At 43.5% G+C, this 21,270-nt stretch overlaps 1 protein-coding gene across 2 annotated transcripts in view; it reads right to left on the bottom strand.

The window, feature by feature from the left end:
- Positions 1-21,270, bottom strand: part of MAP7 (microtubule associated protein 7) — an 810,320-nt gene that overhangs the window by 283,060 nt on the left and 505,990 nt on the right. For both annotated transcript variants that reach the window (XM_086927406.1, XM_086927405.1), the window contains one exon: positions 2,449-2,612. In XM_086927406.1, coding sequence (XP_086783532.1) covers positions 2,449-2,612 — 164 coding nt within the window. The remainder of the gene's footprint in view (positions 1-2,448; positions 2,613-21,270) is intronic.

The following is a 21,270-nucleotide window of genomic DNA, read 5'->3' as shown; positions in this document are numbered from 1 at the left end:
GGAGGGAACTACAGCTATCGTCGAGAAGGGAGGAAAGGGGGATGCGACTCTTGGAATGTATCCTTACACCATTGTTTTCTAGAGAAGACTACTGATTGTATTGATGCAAGATGGTCTATGTATAATTTTTTCTTTTTGTTTGCTGAGTTTTATATAGCGCGAACTTGACCCGAACCAAATTGGGTATAAGAGCGCTTTACATAGCACCAGTTACGTTACATGAGGACACACATTCATGTTTGTTAGGCACGGGGATATTAAGTGATTTGCCCAGAATCACAGGATGTTTGGCGTCGTTACCGAGACTCGAACCCAGATCCCCAGGTCCGAGGTCGAGCGCCCTACTCTTACTGATGTAATGACTGAAGTTTTTGTATTAATTGAAAATGAAAATAAAAATGTATTTAAAAATATATATATATCAAATTACATTCACAATGTTTACTTTAATGAGTCAAATTTGCTTTAAGACTTTTCTTTTTGTAAACAGCAAACGTTTCAAGTAAAAAAAAAAAACACAAACGTTTTCAAACTTTATTCTTTATATAAAATGGTGCCAATATCTTGTGACAAGTAACTTTAAAAATGTGTAATATACAATCTTCTATTGGTTGGACATAACCATTTCGGCTTTACAGCATAAAAGTTAAAGTTAAAATGTTTAATATAGTATATCTAGGGCGAATATTTTTATGTAAAGTTTGCTGTATTTTTTTAATAAGTAATGTATGTGTTTTCAACTACTTCTTTTTTTGTATTACTTTAATACCCAAAGGCTGAAATAAAGTATTTCTACCAGTATTTTTAGGGTTTAGCAATAAAAGATATACACAATTTACATGGATGCGGTCTAAAAGGATGGTAACATAATATAAAGCATTCGGAGGATCATCCCACAATACGTTTCAGGTTCAGGGAGCATGTGGTTATAGTTTGACTTAAAGGCTCCCATTTCTTCACTGGATGTATAAGGAACAAAGGCAAGGCTGCAGTAACAAGTAGCAGCTATGGCTGGACCACCCCACAGCAACTGTCCCCATCCTCAAACGTTTTTCTTTTATTCTCCCTCCCCATGAACTTTTCCTTTAAAAAAAAAAATATTTTTCATCTGGTAGATTTCAAAACTCAAATCCACCTTAAGCCAGCTTTCATAGGCCACCAGGAAGTTACACTCAGCCAACCTGAAGGACACCAACGCTACTGCCTCAGCGAGTTTGCCAATGTTACCCAGTGAATTGTGCAAGAAGCCTTGGGTGGCACAAAATAGACCACCTACTGACTGGTCTGAGAATCTCCTTGGGTTGTGCCTGTGCTGCCTCTGGGAAGACCCCTTAAGACACTTTACTTAGGTGCCCACAGTATTCACTGTGATCACTTGTTCCTCTCTCCTCCACAAACATGTGGATTTCCAATGACCCACCACTATTATTGCCCGTATGGTACTGTTTTGGTCTCGTCTTCCCCACTCCTTGATACTTCAACACTCACTGAAAACCAAAAATCTACATTGTGGAGGACATGTAAGCTACTCAAAGCTTTCTGTACCCTTCAATTATCCCTTTAATAAAGTTTGCAATACATTGTGATTGACATACTCTAATTATAGGATAGGGAGACAAATACTCTCAAGTCTGCAAATACAACAACCAGGGAACGGGGAAACAGCAACACTACACACTAGGGATTATGCCAAAACTGACACAAGGAACAATCTCTGACTTGAAGGAATGGGACACACACAGACAGTGTGACAGGGAGATACATGCCAAAGGCTAGGCAATAAACAAAATGGACAACGGGACAGGAAATATACTGATACAGCGACCACCTCAAGCACTATTCTAAAAACAAGCAGAAGTCAGTGCAACTAGGTCAATTTGATAAGACAAGCTGACACTTTGGAAGGGCACTGACACTTCATGCTGCTATAGGGAATACACTGGCAGTGAGTTAACTGGGAGGCAGAGCGTGCAGACACAGTGAGGCAAACAAAGTAGGGGAATGCTCCTAATGGGTCGGAGAATACATGGATCTCTCATAAAATGTATTAGCCATCTTTCTAAGACTTCTTCTGAAAAACATTTCCTGAAATTGGAAGACTAGGAACACGGCTGGAAACACACACGGGAAATGACAGCGAGTCAATTTGAGCATAAAACTGACGCAAACAACCCTTCTTTTCTTGTTTAAAAAATATGTTAACAAGTATGTTGATTACTCTATAAAAGCCGCCAGGACAAATATAGTAACAAGTCTGCTTGAAGGAAAAAAACAAGCAAACCAAGGACACTGCAAGTGGCAAAGGATGTCCCCTCGTTATGGGGAATCCAGGTGTCACTTCTCTGAGGCAACAACGACCTCTGTATAGTAGCGCCAGCCTTGGGTCAACCAGCAGATGAGTCCATGAGCTCCTTTCAAGGATAAGTGACTGAGAGATGGAACACATACCTTCTCCTCTTCGAGCCTCTGCTTCCGTTTTTCGTCCACAGCCGCTCGTCTCCTCTCCTCTTTGATTCGCTGCTCTTCTAATTTTTTCCTGCGTTCTTCCAGGTGCTTTTCGTAATGTTGCCGAGCTTTTTCTTCTTTTTCTATCCAATAGGACTCTCTGGCAGCTATAAAATAAAACACGCTTTTATTCATTTAATTCAATAACTTGTTTTCAAGTGGCACTCTTTAAAAGAAGCTTTTTTTAAAAGTGTGTTTGACTGTGATAAAGAAACTAACCAGTAACAATCAGCTGAATGAAATTGTTTTACTGAGGTTTTTTTTCAGCTGTGCGGTTTCAACTTTTTAAACAATACGTTTGGCATGCGACTCTCCACATTTAAAATAAATACAGAGAGCCAAAGGTCCAATTCCTTGTTGGTGCAGTACCATCCCGCCCCCACAAAAAACACACATACACTGAACTCAGATTCGGAAAAAGTGCACCCGCATCCTCAGTAACGGAGCCCTATCATATCCAAGAGAAACGACAGAAGCTTGGAGTCCCAATACTAGGCGCTAGGACAGGGCTAGGGGGTGTTACAGCACATACAAAAGAAAGCATGCATCTTACTGTTCTAGTCAATGTACAGGAGAAAACTGGAGAAGTGTGGCTCACTGGTTAGAGGAGGCAGACCTGGAAGCAGAGGTCAGCCCGGGACCAGGGTTCAATTCCCGGCTCGGCGGGGTCTTGAGTCCTAAAACGTCCATGGACTCGACAATTCTCGTCCGGTGCCTACTCAATTCACGGGCTCACACTCTGCGACTCTGGACAATAGCTTGCTTAATCTCCACAACGGCCCCTCGCGGCGGGATGCCTGGCTTTCACCTTGCGGATACCCTGCCGGGGTTATCTCACAGGGGAATACCAGGACGGGTTCCCTAAGCAAGCGCTTAGAAACCAGTGGTGATTTGCGCTATATAAATACATGTACATTTACATTTACATTTACTCTAAACAACGTTTATTCGACTGATATCACCCTTAAAAGTACTACATCCTTGAGCAAAAGTGATACTGAAGACTGGGTTTACTCACTTTATGGAGCTAGTTACAGTGGTAACCGTGAGCATTTTCCACAGGGGCAGATGAAGGCGCATTAGTAGTAGTAGTACCCTACTACTCGCATTACCTCCTCAACCACTTCTCATCCTAGTCCTTACGTGAAGGGGGATCCATCCTCCCTTCCTCCCTCTGACTCCAAACCTCCCCCCACACAAGGACTACAATGACTGGAGGGTTCACAACGAGGAGGCTCACCCACGACCCCACCTCCTGTTCTGTTGGCTGCTTTCCCATAAACTAAATTGCAGCCCTGGCGGAGTCCAGTTGCCTTTGCAGCTTAGTCTTCTAGCCCCTGGTACATATGGAGGGGAAGGAGGGAGTGCGCCCTTGCACTGAGGACCAGGGTTATCAGTCTCTTCTCCGGTTCCCGTTCCTCTTGGATTGTGGCCGCAGGGTCATAACTAAGTCCCCTGTGGCACATGGGAGTACTCTATGCTTCTGTGTGCCTAATTGAGTCTAAAGCCTATGGATAATATTGAGATGCAAGAGTCTTGTGGGCATCTCATCACCTTCTGTAGGAAGAGTCTCATAAATTTGTGTTTTGCCACTGGGCAGCCACAGAGCAAGGGTGCGTGGCCACTATTTCGTCTGGTGTCCGACTGGGTCAACAGGGCTCTGAAGGGTGGGCAGAATTGGAAACACAGCAGGGTGCTGCCTCGGGTCTGGAAGTCTAGTTGGGAAGACCTTCCAGTCTTAATCTGTGCTGTGCTTCTACTGTGACGTACGTATCTAGCAGACGTTTGGCACTCCCAGTGTGCCAGGGGTTGTACCTAGTGTGTGTCCCTACTGTACATCTTGGCCCACTATTTCCAAGTCCAGTGGAGGAATTTGCTTTGGCCGTCTCTCTAGTTAGTTTGGAGGTTGGTGCAGCAACAACATCATGTTTATAATATGACAGTGTCAATATGGTGCGGCTATGTCATCTTGTCAGGTTCTTAACCAATTAGAATAAGACGAAAGAGACACATTACAACTAAATATATTTGACAGATCTCACGATTCTACTACACGGAGTTTCTCGCAAACACACAAGGAACAGAAATGGCTACATTGTACGTGGTTTCCCTGTGACAGCTAGCTTCGACCTTGAGTAAGTACACTTTGTTCAGAACAGTCTGTGCGTTGTTGACTTTCTCGGCAAGGTGCACTTGATTTTTAGTCGAGTGGGATATGGAAATATAAGCCTACTAATAAGATACAAAAAAATGTTGCAGAAAAAGATGGCCTTCGAGGCCTAGTTTGTCTATATTTAGCTGAAGTACGAGTTTCTACCACAGCTAAGCATACATTTCAAGATAACAGTTTCCTCATCTGTTAGTGCAGATACTTTTGCTCATTCGCATATGACCTGAGCGGAGCACCTAATTGGGTGGCTTTGGGCCCCTTGTTGACTCTGTTTCTATGTATTGGGCAAATAATCTCTGACTGACCTTCCCGGGGCACTTTCGTGCTTCACTTGGTTGAGAGGGTGGTAGGTGATGGTCAACTATGTTTTGAAATGTGGTCATTGTCTCAACACTGGGTCCAGAAACATTACAGTGGTGGGACAGGAGCTTCGTTTACAGTGTAGAGCTGACTTCTCACCTGCACTCTGGGCAGAGGAAGCGCGGGCTCAGCTTAGTCTTCCTACTGTGGCTCCCTGCTTGACTTGCGGTTCGTGAGCTGGGACTTGTGGACTCTGAAATGGCGTGGTTCTGCCTGCCTGCCTGCTGGGCTTATGCAGAGGGCTACGTGGGTTTCTAATGTTTTCCATGCCCTGCTCTTCTCTGACTCTGAGGTGGGAGATGTGTCAGCTCATTGAGTTGCACTATGGCCCCCTGCAATGCCAGGTGTGCTCTCCCCCTTTTTCTGTTCCCGGCTTGTGAGCTGGAATTGGGCTTCCGTCTATGCTTTGGGATCAGCTAGGGGTTTGCGAGATGGGTGCCCCTGCTGGTCTTTAGGGCTGTGTGGTGCAAAGGCATTGGATAAGGAATTCTTATCATTTGCCATTTGTTGAATGCAGCTGCTCACTCGTGTGTCCCCTGCCAGGATGAGGGTGAAATGTACATACTGCGTGGGGTGTGGAAACTCACATTAGAGCAGGGCAGATATGTGACAAACCTATCTTTTATTCTGGGTTCAGGCAGGACAAGGTCTGGAGCTTGCTATGGGGTCTCAACTTTTGTTTTTGGTCCCAGGCTTCCCTTTTGCCTGACCTGGTTCAGTAGCACCGGTGGCTTGGCATCACCTTGCTGTAACCGTGTGGTGCAAGGTTACCATCAGGGACTTCGGTTTACTCTCTTCAAGATGGCAATCTGAGCCACTGTTGGACTTTTCTGAAAGGATGTACAGCTTTTACACTATACTGAGGTGGTGAGCTCCCTTGTTTACTAGACTTCCTCAGCTCTTCCATTCCATCTGTCAATACACTCATTTTCTCTCGGTCTCTTTGCCTGTGCTTGGGGTGTCTCTCTCCAGAATGCCTTGCAATCTCTGCTTTCATCTCCCCGTTTGGCTAGACTTGAGGGGTCAGGGTACATGGTCACTGGACTGCAAGCTTTGCAGTTTTTGCTTCCGTTATTTCAGGAAACAGTGTGCGTTGCTGAGGATAGGGATGTGTGCTTACCGATCTGGCCCAGTTGCATAAGGACTAGGACAAGGAAGTGTTGAGAAAGTAATGCACGATTACAGGCCGGTAATTTTCATTACTCTAAATACCTTCTATTGCTCCGATAAATATGCAGTGCCCTCCTTCCACGTGATAATAACTGCGTAATATTAGGGCAGGGTGCAGTTGTGCGTCCCAGTGGCAGACTAGGACATAAAAGAGGCCAGGGCACAAAAGCAAATAAGAGGTCCCACACTTAAAACAAAAGTGCCCCACTTTGGTACATTAAATTGAGGCAGCTTGAAACAACGTGACAACACTTCTTGTTGGGCTTTGATGGGTGGGTAAACACTTGTTTTATCAGTTTTATGTCAGCGGAATGAGAAGTGTTGGCTTTACATCACCTTTCCAGAGGCCTGTCTTGTCACCGTCTCACTTCTTAGCCTTGCACAGCACAGTGTGTTGGGAAAGGGCAAATTACAAATTCCTCAGTGGCAGGATGGGGACAGTATAGAGGTTTTTCATTCCCTGAGGGAGGGTCTCTGCTGCCTTCAAATGGTGCAGCGAATATTGTGAGTTGAAGCGGTGCAAAGGTTTCCCAGTGGTTGGAGGAGGGGCTCAATGCTTGCTCTCTAGTAACAACTTGCCTTGATGCTATAGCCTATCGGCATTGGTGTGTTCACCATCAATCAGAGCATCCACTCCTGGACCTTGCACCATGAGGGTGCCCAAGAAAGCAGGTAATTCAACTGAGAGCAGGTCAGAATCCCACTATCCTTAAAACTCTGCGGTTTTGGGGAGTGGTGTGCTTTTGGTTGAAAAGTTATGCCAAGAAGACTGACATCTCAGCGGCTTCACAATATATTTATTTTCAGGAGCTTCAAGGCTCACTCCTTTTGAGTAAGTCACACATTTGGAAATGAAGGTCTCACTAACCAGTCTGAATCTCACACCTTCTGAGTAGGGTTTGACCCTTGCCTCCAGATGTGGCTCTGCTCATAACTCTGCTGTGCATGGGGAGGTCACGAGACAAATATGCTACAGAAGGCCTAATGCAGTGGTTCTGCAGAAGGGAGCAGCTGACCTGTACACAGCAAAGATCTGCACTGCTCCTTGGGTGTAATGCACTTTCTGCTCATTTGACAGATGCCACTTCCTGTGACAAAGATGTCAAAGGTTGTGTAACATAACTTCTGGTGACACCTTCAATTTTGTTAATTGATACGCTGTAGAAGAATTTTGTAAATGTGAGCGCTCTGGTTTGTTGCATGGGTACTACACCTTTGCTTCTGAGGGAATGTGGAAGCAAAATGTCGCAAGAGGTGGCGATGTGAGACAATCACTGAGTAGCGAATGGTCTAGATGTAAATGGTCACATTTGTATATTGCTCTTAAAACTGAGGCTAGCTTAAACTCTTCCATTGTGGGAAGAACTGATGGGCAGGGAGGTTATTATGATTTGTTCAGGATCAAACATTGTGGTCAAATATGGACGGCAAGAACTCGTTCCAATTTATCCACTAGAGAACCATCACATTAATTAATCTATAAGTAGGATGCATACAGATCGACCTATCTGGCTTTTCACCTGGAGTCTTAAATTGTGCTCATTCTTCTGGGTCTCTAAGGAAGTGGATGTAATCTCTGGGCAGAATGATTCCGTGCAAACACTCACACTTGACAACACGAAGGTCGTACGCTTCGCAAAGCATATAAAACCAAACCGACACAAAGCCAACTTAGTCTGTTGGGAGTGAACTTCAGCCTAGAGTTGTATCATTGGGAATGACATGTTGACTCTCTACTTCCGTGGTGCTACTCCTACTGTTAGGAGCTAAAAAAACAAAACCATTCTAAATCCTTCCCTCTTCTATCCCTCCACTATCCTTTTCAATCCAAATAACAGACTAACATGTCCACCACTCAAATTAATTTCATATTTTACTATACTAATTCATCGCTAATCCTTTATGGGTTCCGGAGTAGCGTGCTACTCGCCCACACAGCGCTTCGACACCACGTCAGGGGTAATAAGCGTAATTACAATACAATACATTCACAAGCATCTCTCTACTAATGCAAAATATATCCAGAAAAAGGAAAGTCAATGGGTCTGATTCACAAAACGATTTGTGAGTTTAAGTCTCAATTGCTTACTTATTTATGCCTCTCATCTACTATTGCTTTCTTTCTTCGCCTTTTTCTTTTCATCTTACTCATTTTTTAAAAATATTTTTCACTCTTTCAGATCAATATCTTTCTATCTTCTTAATCTTTGGCTTTCTTTTTCCGCAGGACCTATTTTTATTATTTATCAAAGCAGGGGGGCAAGATCAGACGGACTGAGGACCTTGTTGCACATGAAACGGCTGTGTGAGGAGCTTGGGCCAGATGGACACAGGCTTCAAGGACACAAAGTGAGAAGCTATGGGAAAGTGAATCTTCTGGAGGGACAAAGGGAGGTGGAGGTTAAGGCAAGCAACATGAACATACTGAGGGACATAGAGAGGCAGATATAAATATTGCCATGCCATGGAGTAGTGTAACCTTTAAAGTTCTCCTGATCTCATCACCTTTAATGAACAATTAATTAGGAGCACTTAGAGGTGAAAAACATAACTCCAAACACTCATAGTACTATGGAAAGTACTCGCTTTACATGGAACATATGGTCAAGGACTAAAGTTAAACTACACAAGAGATTTATTATACAGTTTACACTTCTTTACAGCTGATTTTCAAATTATTTACATGTGATTCCCACATCAAGCCTCCCCGTATAAAAAACTTGGATAATCAAAGTCATATCATTTCATTCTGCAGCACAAATAGAAAGAGAGAAAAAAAAGACTAAGGATTGTTTTTCTGCATGAAGGGGTCCTTTCCTGCATAAAAACAATCCCCTGCCTGTAACACAGGCACCCTTGCACCATAGCACCTGTGTTAGTGCTGGGCAGCATTCTGTGCACAAGCACAGAGAGTGGAGGAATGCACAATATATTAGAAAATATGGCGCCTTCAAGCCCACTCTCTTTCACGTAGCACAGCAAGTTGGCCTAAGGGTCCACATACTGAATATAGACAAACAACAGTGTACAATGGCTGTACCTATGCACTTTGAAAGGTTAGCACGCTTGCTGATTCAAATTAGAATAAAATAGGTATTTTCTTTAAGTGTCTCTCTCTCAGGCAGAGGCTGGACTGGCCAAAGAGCCTGGGCTGGACTTCCCTTTGGCCCACACTGCTCAAAGTCCTTTTACTTGTATAGGGTAGCAGTAGTCTTAGTGCTTTAACAAAAGTATGAGAACTGTGATGCTGTGCTCAATGGGGGCAAGGTGAGTGAGCATGAGGGTGTGGTCAGAAGCATTGCTAAAAAAACAACAAATATTCAGTAACTTTTTCTTGTCTTTCACCTTTATGCAACTGCATATAAAATAACGCACAGCCTAAATGAAAATTAAACACAAGTAATTTAATCTGTGGAAAATACAGTATCATACATTATGAATTCTTTATTAGTTAATGCACTGCACCAGAGAGCTACATCATTGGATCTTGGTTGGTGAAGTGGAGAATAGTATACATGCCAATAGACATGATACAGGCAGAAGACTCCCGATTTACGAAACCGGAAAGTGCTTTCTTTATTTAGGCTGTCTCCCTTATGAAATTGGTTCACCTTCAATAGAAGTCAATGGGAGGAATACATTCTCCTGATTATTTTTTTTTTCAAATCTGCCAGTTCCCTCTTCTTAAATGTTGGCATGTATGGAAGTGGCTTGTGTATGTTTACTGCTACGAAGTCCTAGCCTGTGACAGAGAGCACAGTGAATATGTAATGCAAGTCATTTTTTAAAACTTTTTTTTATACCCAGTACAAGTTAAACTGCTCCTAATGTGCAGTATGGTTTAAGATACAAAAAGTGTTCCCAAATATAAAATTCAGTAATACCTAGATTGCAAGTAGTGCATTTTTTTTATAACTGTCTTTTCAAAGCACACATTTCACAGCTTAGCTAGAAGAAGCTCCCTTACAAAACCTCTCAAAAAGAATAAATGTGTCATCAGGAAGCCTCAAGTGATTCCATCAATTAAAGCAAATGCCGGCTTCCAGGCAGGCACCCTTTATATTTGCAGATTGTCAAGTTGCGCACATGTAGGCGTCTTTCAGGCAGCAGGCACCCTTGAGAGAAGGCTTGTTTAGCTGTCTGCCTCTCCGTCGGTGTCAGAGTGCAAGAATTCCATTTCAGCGGAAGCATTTCAAGTACCGGAAGTAACTGACGTAGGGGAACCTTTTTTTCTAAAATTAAAAAGTATGGGCGTGTCGTGACCTTCAGAGCCACCCCCCAAAACTGTTCCCCCTCTCCCTCTCCCCACTTCGACCACTGTATGGCAGAAGGGAGATTACTGTTGTGTAGCAACCTCGTGGGCAGAACAGCTAGGGCCAGCGCTTGGCATGGGCAGTGTGGGCTGCTGCCCAGGGCCCTGCTCTCAGCTCACGAACACAGGGCCCCACACCAGTGTGTCACAGTCAGGCCACAGCACACTGGTACTCTCCTGACCACTGCTCATGTAATTTGAGAGAAAGGTAGCTTCTTGCAGTTATGCCCACGGTGGGCCCCTCCCCTGGGCCTCACAGCCATGGTATAGTGAGGCTTGACCTAGCGGAGGGGGGCCCTCCTATTAGCCCAGTTGCAAGGCGACACCTATTGCAGGTTTGTCCTGCAGTCAGGCCTCCTGCCCTGCTGCCCATTCAGAGGCATCATAGGACGCCCATTGTCCTGCAGCAGTTTTAAAGCTTTCTGATTGGAAGCAACTCTCACACACTCAGCCCATTATGAACTGCTAAGAGGTGCTTGTAGGTGGCTGCAACCCAGGAAGGGTCTGTACAAAAAAACTTCATGATTAGGGTAATCTACTGAGATGCAAACAGCTCTGAATGTGTAAAGTTGTAAGCAAATTAGAGGGGCCTCGCACATTGCGTTTTTGCCCAGGGCCCCCAAAATCCTAGAACCGTCCCTGGGGCAGACGGTGTCAAGTTAGGAATTCTTGTGCTGGCTGAGAGGTGAGTGACTTGTTGCAGTCCAACACAAAGTGATAAACACAGCTGCAATATTTCAAGTTGCTTTATCCCCACTTGTTCTCCACCATGAATTCAGGTCGGAAGTCTTGGGGTTTACTAGAAAGTGAAAAAAGGACATGAATTTAAGTCTGATCATCACACATTCGATACTCAGTGGCGTAACAAAGCGTGAGGCCCCTCCCCGTGCAAAAGTACATGGAGGGGCACCCCACGCTTCGGACCCAGTCCTGAGCTTTTAGGCCAGGGACCTGCCAGTGCAGGAGGGGGCACCTGGAGCTCGGGGCCCCCCGCACCGCGGGCGCTTTTGTGACACCACTGTCATTATATGGACCTGTCGATATTTTAGATGTTCTGCGACACTACGGGCTTACGTCCTAATTTGGGACTAGAAACACTGCAAGTTTCCAGGTCAATTGAGCTTTGGTAACGAGGTCTGGCACAGAGCGGAATACCAGTGTTTTTCTAGTTTAGTTTAGTATTTAAATGTTTCGACACAAGTGGGAGTTTATAATTACACTTACCTAGAGAAAAGTTTCTTGTTTTGCTGTGGTTTGGGATGTGTGCTGAACCAACCTATGAGCATCACTAAGTTTTACATTGTTTGAGCGTTTCAACATTGTGTGCACAACTGTGTATTAAGTTACAACATGCATTCAATTGCTTCAAATTAAATTTACCATGTGAAGGAATATAAATGTATACTGAAAGACACCTGAGATCGGGTGCTTCAAATTACATATAGAGGTTGTCGGCTGCACTGCAAGATACTCTGATGTTGCATAGCCTGAAAATACCTGGGTGTAGACATGTTTCAAATCACCACACTTGTTGAATAGGTTACACGGTACCCTTGAAACTGAAGTGGTTGTAAAATACTCTGATGCTGTATGTGTTGCAAGGTGCCTTGATGATGAACAGGTTGCAAGACACCCTTCTGCAGTTGAAAGGATTGAAAAGAGCCCACCAGGGCACAAGTTGCGGTGCGCGTGAGCAGGGCCCAAAAGAAACTTGCTGAACTTGCTCCGGTGTAATTTTCTGACACTGGGACACAGTCATCAGCATCTGCACCTTGTCTGTTTTCCTTCCCAGCAGCAAAGTGCACAGTGCGAGGCACGGGGGCGCGAACCACCCCAGGTGGCAAGAGATTTGGGGCCAGCGCCCTCCCCACCCCGCTGGCTCTTACCATTGGCCGGGGCAGCAGCCGCAGGAAACGGCAGCATCCTCCCTTACATTCGCCCGCCACTGGCGGCAAACGCAGGTGCATAAGGCCTAACTATGCCACTGAAAGTGCAAGTAGCAACAGACCATGTATTATTCATTTGTCCTGCTTTGTAATTATGCCGGCGGAAAAGGCTGAGGCCAATATGTTTACAGTTATCTAATCTCTCAGCCTCAGCAGTATTACAATCACTTAATAATCCTCCCAATGAAATATTTTGCAATAGAATTCTTTATTTTATTAAGTGTTTTTCAGAATTATATTAAGGTGTAATAATATGTAGGGTACAGGGGCTGACAGTTTTTTTCTTTTTATGAGGGCAATTCTTATCTTCTATGTATTAGTCATTTGCATTGTTAGATTGTATATTTGTGGTATTTGAAATAATTCTCTCTATATACCTCTTAATCCCCAGCACTGATGGCACGAAAGTCACTTTATAAGTCACTTTAAATTTTTCTCTGTATAAGATGGTATTTTATTAAAATGAAAGTTTTCTGAACTTTAGATAATGTTTATGATTATCAGATCTCATGATGGGGTAGAAAAATGTATTATGTGTGATCAACTGTAAATTAGAATCTTAATTTATTTATATGTATGTGACCTTGTAATTTAATGCGGAACTCTTCGGAGTTCTGTAGTCATAAATAAAATAAACTTGAAACTTGATAACCTACCATGTGAAGGAATATAATCATATACTGAAATACACCAGAGCTCATGTGTTTCACATTACATATAACAGCTGTTGGCTGCACTGCAAGATACTCTGATGTTAACTAGCCTGAAATTACCTGGGTGTAGACATGTTTAAAATCACTACACTTGTTGAATGGCTTGCACGATACCCCCTGAAACTGAAGTGGTTGTAAGATACTCTGATGCTGTATGTGTTGCAAGGTACCTTGATGATGAACGGGTTACAAGACACTGCCTGCCGTTGAACGGATTGAAATGGGCCCGGCCAGGGCACAAGTGGAGGTATACGCGGGTAGGGCCCCAAAGAAACATGGTGAACTTGTCCTGTGTAATTTTCCGACACGTTCAGCAATGCCTGCACATTGTCTGCTTTTCCTTTTCTGCAGCAAAATGCAGGTAGTGAGGGGGCATTTCATTTTCACCTCCGGCTGGGCCCAAGACAAAGGCCAAACTTAAGGGACAATCAGCACTAATTTTCTTCCAGTATGATTCTGGCTGGGAGCTAGATGCCAATGCAATAGTGGAAAAAGAAAGGCACAGATCATGACTTCACAAGTACTAAGAGAAACTACGATTGGGGGTAAGCTTTTGACTCTGTTCAATCCCTGTACATAAAAAATATGCAAGCACTGTAAAAATGTGACAGGTTTCGGCTCTAAGAGCATATACACAACTAACATTTTTAAAACCACTCTTTTTTTATTTCATTTATAGAGCTACTCATCCCAATGAAGGGTGTCAGAGTGCTTTACATCATACGTACACATTAAACATTGACAATAAATAATACAAGTGTGTACATATATGTACGGGATGTGTCACATAAGACAATGCGGGTTACGTGTAGGAGTCAGACGCCAAGAAATCACTTGGATGCCTGCTTTCCTTGATTAATATGCCCACAACTTTTTATTGGGGGACTTCTACTCAAGGGTTACAAGGTATCATGGTGTTGAACGGGCTGCACATGTTGCTATAGTTTGTTACCAATAAGAAACTGCCTTTATATAAATCAATAAGCACTGGCACAGCCAAGAGGTCTCGCCAATGAGAGCTATTGGCTTTGGCAATGTTTGGAGTCATGCTGTACAGCAGCACAGATGCTCTGCAGTGTAACTAAAATGAATCTTAAACTAGCATTTACAATGCAATGGTCTCGGCAATATTATAGGTAGAGCTATTGGCATTGCTTATTTTTTTATTTGTATTTTTTATCCCTAAGTAAATGTTATTGTCATTTCTATTGTCAATAGCTTAAGTGTTTGCATGTGTGTTACATATTGCATTAGACATATTGCATTAGCAGAAAGAGAGTGAGGTAGCGAGATAGAGAGGTATTGAAATAGAGAGTGATTGATGTAGTGAGAGAGTGAAGTAGATAGAGAGTGAGGTAGTGATGGAGAGTGATGTTGTGAGGTAGAGAGATAGAGAAAGATTGATGTATTGAGAGAGAGAGTTAAGTAGTGAGTGTTAGTGATGTGATGTATTAAGATAGAAACAGAGTGATGTAGTGAGATGGTGAGGTAGGGAAAGAGAGAGTGTAAGTGACTTAGTGTATTTGAGAGTGAGGTAGTGAGATAGAGTGAATTAGTAATTTAGAAAGAGAGAGTGAAGTTGTGAGGTAGTGAGAGAGTGATGTAGTTATTTTTTGAAAGTGGGTGGTGATATAGTGAGGTAGTGAGAGTGAGATCGAAATAGATAGTGATGTAGTGATAGAGAGGTAGTGAGATAGAGAGAGAGTGAATTTTGAGTAGTGTGTTAGAGTGAGAGATAGTTACTGTTGTAGTGATATTGTGTTGCTGTGAGAAAGAGAGAGTTGAGTAGTGAGTTAGTGAGAGAGTGTAGTATAGTGAGAGATAGTGAGGTAGTGAGAGGTAGTGAGAGTAAGAGATGTAGTGAGAGTGTTAGTGAGAGAGAGAGTGACGTAGTGAGAGGTGTGGGGGAAGAGAGTGGTGTGGGGGAAGAGAGTGGTGTTGGGGAAGAGAGTGGTGTGGGGGAAGGAGAAGGTGTGGCATGAAGGCAAGGAAAGGTATGTTGGCTCTGAGGTTGAGTGCAGCAGGGTCGAATTCGCAAGCCTAGGTGGGTCGGTCTGGCCCAGGTGGTGGCTGCACGTCAAATGGGTCCAGAGTAGTGGGCAGGCACTTGGTAAGGAACCTAACGTGAGTGTCTCCAGTGGTCCCTTACGAAAGGTGCGGGAGGTACAGACGAGCATGGGCAATTTCCAGTGGATTTGGGGGCGTGTGGGGGTCCCCTATCTCATCTGGAAGGAGGAGGGAGGGTAAGGGTGGCGGAACTACACTGCACCGCACTGCTTGCTAAAAAAGCTAGCATAGAGTAACGGTTCATAGACGGAAAGGATATTTTTTATCTCTATGCAGTTTTAACATGAGGGCTCATGTTGTCCGCAGAGTTGGCAAGTCGCCAAAGGAGGGGCGGTCACGGGGAGCATGACTGTCGTGGGCAAAGAAAGAGTGGGGCAAACGACTCCTTATTCCTCCTCGCAAGAAAGCGGGACGCCCAAAGGCAACGCAAGAGCGGAGAAAGACCCCTGCAGGACACAGAGGGTAAGACAGGCAGCGGCTGCGCTGAAGGATATCAGAGAAACAGGGAGGGAGGGCAGCAGCCATTGCAGAAGCAAAAGAGAAGCAGTTCAGGCAGACCGGAGACCAGTGCTTAGTTTGTAAAAGATCAAGTGCAGGTGCTCAATATTTTTTAGGAGGCCACACCCACTTCTCTCAGCTCCACCCACTTCCACCAGTGGCTACACCCAATTATTCTAGTTGCTCCACCCCAGTGCTTAATTTGTAAATAAAAATAAGTGACGGGCCCTTTTCGGGAGATCACAACAGCCTGCACCACCCATTACTCCTGCCAGCGCTGCCAGTGATAGTACCAGCACAACTACTTACAATCTCAGTCCTAAAAGTGATACAATTCAGACTATTTTTACTATGATAGCAGGGTCTGAAAGACAACTCGGCTTTACGTTTCTTGGATGGTAATTGATTTAGCATGTTGTGGTGCTCAGTACAGGGTTTTGCTCACAGAACTTTGCTGAACTTTCACCCAAGAATCCGATCAGGCGGAGCCACTGCCTTTCCCAGGAATACATCTGACAAGAAGTGAAATTCGATCAAAGGAAAGTACGGTGGTGCAACTTAAAAAATGCAATCTGTTGCATAAAGTTCAAAATGAAAAAGCATTGACCAAATCGATAGGACTGGCTTTTGTGTAGCCTATGTACAATATACATGTAAACAGGGGTACAGAAGAACATATCTGCACACCTTTACGAACAGATCACATAAAAGAATAAACGTGTTTTATGTAATTGTTTTTTACTATGACGTTTTCTAATATACAACAATTGACACAAAAAGTACAGGCACAGACTCACAATCTCACGCAACACACATACAAACACAATCACAGTAAACACATTTACCCTCATACATCGAAGGACTGATCGGGACAGTTAAGTAGAATGATTTATGGACAGAATGAAAAGAGATACATAACAATAACACATACCAATGTGCCCAAACCAACAGACCAACAGGCACTTATACACACAGACCACTAAAACGTAGGTGTCCTTGCACAAAGATAAACAGACAAACAAAATCCATGCATGCAGCCGGGAGGTTTGGAGGCATCCTGAACACAGACCAAATGGCATATAGGCATCCATGTACACACACCAGCACGCAGAAAGGTGTCCATGCACAAAATGACTTGATTTAACAAAGAGAATAAACAAGCAACATTGGAAAAGCCCGTGGGTTTTGCCTTTGGGATCTCTTGCATTTGCCAATATATTTAACCCATGCTGTACAGCATTACGATGAGGTGCACCATGGCTAAATAAAAAGAAAATCCTACCACTTCATTTGCTGGGGCACGTGTGTTTTTTTGGAGGCAGGTCCTAATTCACAAATAGTACCAGCTCATGCACTTGCATTCTCTGGGCAGTCCTTCATACATATAGGAGCAGGCAGCACTTAATCTCTAGTCTAATATGCATTGGCTACCTTGAGCCACATGAGTATAGGTAGAGCCTGAGGGTGTCAGCAGGTCTCCACCCCAACACCCACGTCACCTATAGGAGAGGTATTGACATGCATGGAGTTTAAAGGACAAAGAGCTCTTTAAAAACGTCCAAATAAATATACAAATGCATAAATAGTTTGAGCGGAAGGGATGAACAAGTCATATTCACATAACATTGACACTTTCTATGTAGTCCTTGCGGTAATCCGAATGAAATGAGAGTGGAAATTCGTTATAATTAAATTATTGTTGCAAAAATACACAAATGGTTGTTTGTTTGGAGCCTGTGCCCATAACCTCCTTCGCTGTACTTTCTTATCCACACTTTGCCTGCAAAAACATATAACAAACAACCCGTGTTTGCGAGGGGCGTCTAAAACCTTGCTTTTGCCCTTTAAATTGCCTTTTTCAAATGAAAGCGTTTTATTTCACCAAGGAGACATGACTGCATAATCCTAATAAAAACACGTTTTATGAAGTGTGCTACTGCGCGCTTCTGCCGTTTCTAAGCGCTATGAACAATAATTCACACGATTGATACTTAATCAGTGAAGATAACAGACAACGTGCACGCGCCAGAAAGAGCTTAGCTAAGCTTCCGGGCTCCACTGGTAAAGAGGTGGATTCAGCACGGGAGGCCGCGATAGGCTCCGGCACGCGCACTCTTCAGAGAATGAAGCGCAGACTGAACGGCCTTTAATTCCACAGCGTCCTAAACCTGTAAGAGAAATACCGTGGCGTCCTCTCATGAAATAGAAGCACTGCCTTAAGTTATGTTGGGGATAGCAAAAGGTTCACTACTTTTTATATATAAATACTACTTATATCTAAATTGCGCCCAAATCACCAAAATGAAAAAAATAGCGAATGACTGAGTTCCGTAATGTACGCCAATTGTATTTATGGAAGTAGCCGTAGCTATCTCCAATTGGATAATTATTTCATTAGGGAAGGGCGGTGTGGTTACATTATTGTACTTGAGTAATATGTTTTATCTGTGCGCATAATACTAGTGACACTGCCGCGCATCAGGCTGGTGTGTACGTGTTACGGAAAGCCCCGTGTGCCCAACCGGGACTAAAAGCCGGTATATACGTTCGGTAGCTCTGTTCGCTGTTTACAGTCTGAGCTGCCTCCTGTGCCCTCGAGTTTGCACACAGGGCTCCCCGTGGCTCCTGCGTCCTCGACTTTGCATATCCGACAGGGCTTAATACACATGAAGTAGCAGTCCATTTAGGATATTAATGCTCTATATGGGGACAGATGGGTGATGTTTAATTTCTGCTGTATATAGTTTGTTCTCGTTTCTTACCATTTATGCTTGATGAACTGTAATTTTATAAATACATTGAATTTCTGTCACAGTATGAACTCACTTTGGCTTAGCCCATCTGTGGGCATTAATGAAATATACAGGGGCTTAGCCCATTCAGGGCTTTAATGAAAAGTTTGTAAATATTGTAAAAATGTAAATATTGCAATGAGGAGATAACAATTAATTTTCCTTACCCCCGTAGAAACTATCATGAACATTGAAATGTAATTTTCTTTTCGTTTTCATGTTAGAATTGTACGTTCCAAGATGGCGATATATTTTCCATCTTGTTGTCCTTTCTTTATGTTTATGCCGTATACACTGTGATGTAAGCAATGTGGTTTAAAAAGAATGGCGGCGCGTACACTCTCGCAATTGACAAAGGCTCAGCGCCGAACGCGTCTTGTCCGTGCTGGTTTGCCAAATAAAGAAATGTTGGCTTTGATAACCCCCCTTAGAGTGCTGTTTCTAATTCGCATTGGATTGTGAAAGGATTTTAGCAGCAGGAATATATATATATATATATATATATATATATATATATATATATATATATATATATATATATATATATATATATATATACATATATCTGGTGTCTCATCAAATGGTGGAAATCTTTATTTTATTCACTGTTTTGACACTCTTTAGAACTTTTGTCTGCTTCTGTCTATTAATCATTGCAGCACACATTTTCTATAGAAGAATCACTATGATTCAATAAATATTGATAAACATCCCTTCCTGTATTCTTTGCATATTTCTCTGAGCGAAAAAGAGCACAAGTGACTGGACAAAAAGTTCTAGGTCTGTCACCACAATTGCTGAGGGAGCAGGGTTCTCATGTTAAGTAGTTGCCAGAACTGGTCACTCCCTGTCTAGGTTTAGGGAGGTTAATGGTGGCACTGTGAACTAGCCGGTCCAATAGACAACATTTCCTACGGGTCCATGGAACTAGCCTGGCACCATCCTAAACTTTTTGTGTATACTAGCAACCTAGAGCAACATTGTATCAGCGTTAGTGTCTCTTCACTGTTTATTCAATATCACGTGATTATGGTGGACGCCTCCAGGGGGCGGTGTCAATATCACTGCATACACCTATAAAAAAAGCATAACGATTTGAAACATGTTGTAGCGTGACCAAGGGCTTTCCGCCCGAAACGCGTCGCTGGTTCTGTTCTTGTTCAAATAAATTCCATCTTGCTGACTTCGTTGGTCCGGTACTCTTTCTTTGCTGGCGTGGAGGCGGTGTCTGCGAGCGCAGAGCAAGCTGAGGAGGAATTCCTTTTTTCATATGTTGACGGAAGTTGATTTGCTTCCGTAACGGACCCCCTTGTCGACAGTTGACAGCTGCCTCAAATCACGTCTTTTGGCTCTCACATGGGAATCACAGCAGCTGTCCCCGGATGTACTGAAACCCGGCCACTCCGGTTTTGGCGGTTTTGAGCAGCCCCGAGGATTCGCGTCGGAGGACGTGGGACGCGGAGCAGTTCCTGCCCTAAACCAACGGTGAGTGCGTTTCAAATGCAATGCCGTCCGGTGACGAGGTAATTGAGCAGCTGTAGAGAGACGAGCCCTACGTGTGCTCGTTATTATTGACTATACATTAAGCAGAACCGTTAACAACATGGACAAAAATGAGATTGACAAACAGCGGGAAGAAGCTGCTTTGTCACTTTTTGATGCCACAGATACATCTTCCAGTCGAAACGCAGCACAGTCACAAAGTGAAAATGGCAATTCGCAAGTAAAAGATCTCAAACAATTGTTTAAGGAGCTAGTGAAATTGCGCAAGGCTGAGTGTACAAAATGGTGGGAGCACAAATCCCTCAGCAAATACGAAGAAGTGGGTCGGGTACCACAAGGATTAAGGATTTTATTGGCCCCCAGTTTTGACAACCCGGACCCAGCCATGTTACAGGAATGGGGGGAGAGTAACTTGGCCGCATCCATGAATTTAGTTTGCATCTTAATAAAATATGCTGCCAGTGACCGGGCGAAATTGTTGGAACGGATCAAAGCACTAGAATTGGAAATCGAGGCTTGTCAGAATGCCACTGAAACCAAAAAACTCACGGATAATATGAACGAGCAACTGCAAAAGCATGAAGAAAAGATTAAAGCTCGTAAAGCATCAAAGTTTACCCGCGATGCAGATGACTATCGCCTCGGCAGGATCTTTACATTTTCTAGAAAGTATAACACAGCTAAAAGACAGGCATACACGAAAAAGAAAAATGCCTCTGCATCCAAATCCAACAATGACATGGCAACCACCCGCTCTGGCTCGACAGCATCAGGCACTACTGATACAAATACAATGGCACAACAATCTGATTCATCAGTCACAAGTGCTTCGAGTATGGAATCTTTATCGTCTGGCTCCACTAGCAATGATTTAAACTCAATTGGACTGGAAACATTAAATCTCCAGCAGGAAATGGATTTTGTGGTGGAGGAGAGACTCCAAACCTTGAGATCGTGGCAACACAATCCACAAACAAACAAAGGAGGAATAAACGTAGGAAGGAGCGACGGCGCAGAAGGAAGCAATGCCGGGGAACAACCACAACAAAAGAAAAAGAAAAAAACATGGGGGAAACGACGATAAGTGACAATACAATCATCAACCTCTCTGATGTTGTTCTTAATAAAGCTGAAGAACAATTGCTCGCATTGGGATTGAACTATTCACCCATACAACATTTTAACTACACCATGACCAGGGTTGACCTCTTTTGCTTTATAAGGAAACTAAAAT

This window comes from Lissotriton vulgaris, chromosome 6 (assembly GCF_964263255.1).
Source record: "Lissotriton vulgaris chromosome 6, aLisVul1.2, whole genome shotgun sequence".
Lineage (NCBI taxonomy): Eukaryota > Metazoa > Chordata > Amphibia > Caudata > Salamandridae > Lissotriton > Lissotriton vulgaris.
The sequence above is the reverse complement of the archived record's forward strand: the minus strand, read 5'-3'. Positions and strand labels throughout refer to the sequence as shown.